The sequence below is a fragment of the Salvia hispanica genome, unplaced genomic scaffold (assembly GCF_023119035.1).
Source record: "Salvia hispanica cultivar TCC Black 2014 unplaced genomic scaffold, UniMelb_Shisp_WGS_1.0 HiC_scaffold_577, whole genome shotgun sequence".
Classification (NCBI taxonomy): Eukaryota; Viridiplantae; Streptophyta; class Magnoliopsida; order Lamiales; family Lamiaceae; genus Salvia; species Salvia hispanica.
Window position 1 is genome coordinate 8,214 of NW_025952330.1, and position 3,787 is coordinate 12,000.

The 3,787-nt window shown below is 38.8% G+C and overlaps 1 protein-coding gene across 2 annotated transcripts; it reads right to left on the minus strand.

Moving 5' to 3' along the window:
* Positions 1-1,116: 1,116 nt before the first annotated feature.
* LOC125199594 (glutathione transferase GST 23-like) lies at positions 1,117-3,345 on the minus strand. 2 transcript variants are annotated; one of them, XM_048097567.1, is made up of 3 exons: positions 3,022-3,345; positions 2,011-2,401; positions 1,117-1,270 (listed from the first exon to the last, which is right to left on the minus strand). In XM_048097567.1, the coding sequence occupies exons 1-2, from the start codon at positions 3,343-3,345 to the stop codon at positions 2,048-2,050; spliced, it is 678 nt and encodes a 225-aa protein (XP_047953524.1). In that variant the 3' UTR covers positions 1,117-1,270; positions 2,011-2,047. The 2 variants fall into 2 exon arrangements, with proteins under 2 accessions (XP_047953524.1, XP_047953525.1); XM_048097568.1 differs by lacking the exon at positions 1,117-1,270 and having other exon boundaries at positions 1,972-2,401.
* Positions 3,346-3,787: the final 442 nt, after the last annotated feature.

Genomic DNA, 3,787 nt, shown 5'->3' on the forward strand with positions numbered 1-3,787 from the left:
AAGATGCTTGACCTTCCGGTGGTGGAGCCGATATTTCCTCTTTTACTGCCCTTTCTGCTTCATCGATATACTCGAAGTTGGCGACTTGAAAGGCTTGTAAAAATCCATCCTCTTCTTCAACATCTGATAAATCCTCTTCCTCCACATAGAGTTTTTCTTTCCACCTCGTAGTAGCAGATTTTGATTTCTCCTCTACTTATATATTGGGAGCATCTTCTCCATATTTCATGGACTGATAAGCAGCATCCATGGGTTGATCTCCACCATCATTGGCTTTATTATCCTCAATCATCACCACATCGAATTTCAGAGGACAATTGACAACAACTTCATCAAGAATGAACTCATTCATGGGTTTCAAACTGCCATACAATGCATCATTGTCGATGCGGCGGTCGATTGCATCAAGGCGAGACTCCATCCTTTTGCACGCCTCCAATAATTGATCAAGCATTGCTTCAATCGGGTTTGCCGCTGCTGTGGCTGGACGAGGCAGCTGCAGTGCAGGCTGATTCCAACTTGAGTTACTGGCAGCGGGCAGCGGCTGATCGTATGCTGAGACCTCGTGGAAGGGGCATTGTCCCGGTGTCTCCCAGTAGGTAGGTGGGTCCCAGCAGGTAGGACGGCGTCCGGGTGGTGGCAGCGAGTACATATCTGGCTCATAGAACGGCGGTTGCTGATATGTTGTGGCCTGGCATAGCCATGGTGGGTCCCAGCTAGTGGGCTGTCGGGCGTGGTAGAGGTGACGTTGATGGTGTCCGTCCGGCTGGTATGGTAGCGGCTGTAGGGCAGCGTGGAATTGATACGGTTGCTGCCAATCTGTGTAAACGGCATGTCCGGACTGATAATCGGAATAGTTGCGTGACATCATGACGGTAAATGGAGGATGAGAACCGAATGAAAGCACCAATTGTTAAGGGATAATTTCCCTTAACAAGATTCAGGCGTCGCGATTGCGATCGACGGAGGATAAAAGGTAGTCGCGGGAGCTTTGTCCGTCAATCAAACCAAGAACAAAGATGAACAGAAAAGTAAATCGCGAAAATGGAAAATAAGTTTATAATATTTCTTCATTGATTGAAAGGAATAACAAAGACTCCTATTTATAATAGGAATAACCAAACTTAATTATCAAGAAATTGGAAAGATATGCTAAATCAATAATATATGGAATAATAGAGATATGGGGATATTCTGACGATATATTCTTATCAGCCTTCGATTAGGTGAGGAGACCAGTGCACTTCCGGGAAAGGTAACTACCTCTAACCTGCAAAGATCCAAGATTTGAACTAGATTGTTTTGATTTTTTTTTTACTGAAATATATCCACCACAAATCGGGATCTAGGCTCCCTTCATGGTTTTGGTGGTTTTTTTTTTTTTGGTTTAATGCGAAATATAAAAGACTAATGCATGACCGGAACGTTAAAGACTATATTGTAATATGCTTGAATGATTCTACACTATTACATCAACTATATATATAAGACTAGTTCCTATTATATACTCACTCTATTCCACAATAAGAGTCATGTTTTGCAATTTCGGCTCATCCATAAGAGTCATATTTCACTTTTACCATAAATGGTAAGTAGGTCTCACATTCCACTCACATTTTTTTTATAAAAAAACTACTCCATATATATAAGTGAGGCTCATGTTCCACTAACTTATTCAACCAACTTTTCTTTACATTTCTTAAATCTGTGTCATAACTAAATAGAACTCCTATTACAGGACAAGAGAGAGTATATGAAATACAATCAAACACTATAAATTTTTGATCTTTTCCTTTCTTAATTCAACTCTAATTATGGATGATATCAATTTGATTATTCCATTGATTCTTGCCTTGATTACTTGATATTGTTGATTTATTTTGGTAGCACCACTTGTTCATTTGAAGTATGTTTAGTGTGTTTTTGAATCTAAGTGTGTTTATTGTCAAAATAAAAGGAATGTGGAAGGCATAGAGCAAGATTTAAGAATTATAGAAAACAATTACTTACAAAATAGTGACTCTCGAAGTGTTATCCAAGACTCCCATCACTTGTTGGTCGACACAAGATGCTTCCTTAAGGTTTCGAGCTCTGGCAACTTCGCCTCCAAGTCTGGAAGATTCTCCTTAACCAGAGGCTCTTCCTTGAAATCTTGCATCCACCGGTACAGCTTTGGAAGAGTCGTGGGCTCCAGCACCCGCACGCCCACGACTCGTTCCACGTACTTCAACGAGGTAAGCCAACCGTAACACAAGTCCACCAAACTAAGCGTGTTACCACCAAAGAACTTTTGATCTCCTAAAGCCTCATCTTGAACGATCTTCAACATTTCCAGCAGGTCTTTCGCCGCCTTCTCTTTACCCTCCTCTGAGCACGCAAGGAAGCTGTGAAATACGTGATGCTGCTGCGTGCATCACAAAAGAGATTACAACGTATCACAATTCTCTCCAAACCAAAACAAGAAAAGAGAGGAGCACTATAACAAAAAAATGGCTAATGACACTTTTTAATTGTAGTAAGGACATTAATTTGTGTGTCTAACTATACCATCAATGCTTCATAAAGTATCCTTATTGTTGATGTCCCAACTAAAATGTCCTTATTGTTGATAATTTGTCCTCAATTTAGGGATGTTTCCTTAATGATAGCTATTTTTAAAAAAGTTCAAAACACTAGTCATACTTTCTCAATTTATGTGTCCTTAAATGATACTCCGTCCGTTCCCAAAGAGTATGAACAATGGGTTCGACACGAGTTTTTATAAATAAGGGAAAAAGTAAGAGAGAGAAAGAGTAGTGAAAATAATGTTAGTGGAGAGTGAGCTTCATATTATTATAATGAAATAATAATGATATAAGTTGTAAATAAAATGATGTGTAGGGGGCAATATGTTGTTTGAATTTTCAAAATTAGAAAGTTTATACTTTTCAGGAACGGACGAAAAAGGAAATAGTTCATACCATTTGTGGACGGAGGGAATAAGTTTTTTTTAGTGGAGAAGATGTGTGGAACCCGATTTACCTTTTGATCTCCGTAGGCGATCCAGAAACGAGCCATGGCTCTCTCGTAAGGATGTTTGGGGAGCAATGGTGTGGGGTCAGGCCATGTTTCCTCGATGTATTCGAGTATCACAGCCGACTCTGTGATGGGCTTTCCGGCGTGGACGAGCACCGGAACCATCTTGTGGATGGGATTGTAGTGCAGAAGGGAAGGACTCTTGTTGGAAAGATCTTCTTGGACAAAGTCATACTCAACACCTTTAAGTTTAAGAGCCCATATTACTCTACGAACAAAAGGGCCTGCCTCAGTTCCATACAACCTTAGTTTGTTTGGTATTTCTTCCATTAAAGAGGTAAGTAACCAAAATTATGAATTTATACAAGTAGAGATGTTGATATTTAGTGAAAAATGACGAGGACTATTCCTTGATATTTAGTCCAACTTGTTGATTGGGCGACGCGTGATCTTTTCTTAGCCACGCATGTATAGTCAAACATGTCGAGCTAGCACTATCCAATTACTTATTGCCTAATCACGAAATCGATTCTCTCCTATTTTTGTCCACATTACAAGAAAATGAGCAACAGGAAAACACAATAGATATGAAAATTTTGATGTGCTAACTTAAGTATTCTGAAAATTATAGTACTTCTAATACTTTGAATTGTAATTCTAAATTTGAATATTCAGTTAAGAAAAGAAGTAGTAATGGATATTAATGGCGATAATTAAATAAAGTTGATTTATAATTTTAATGAAATTTATTTATTTATAATTAAAAGCATAG

What these genes read in the sequence shown, in the direction of transcription:
- LOC125199594 (XM_048097567.1), bottom strand. Translation starts at nt 3,345, where the DNA reads ATGGAAGAAATACCAAACAAACTAAGGTTGTATGGAACTGAGGCAGGC. An exon ending in TCGCCTACGGAGATCAAAAG is followed by an intron (nt 2,402 to 3,021) that starts GTAAATCGGGTT and finishes TGCACGCAGCAG; the next exon opens with CATCACGTATTTCACAGCTT.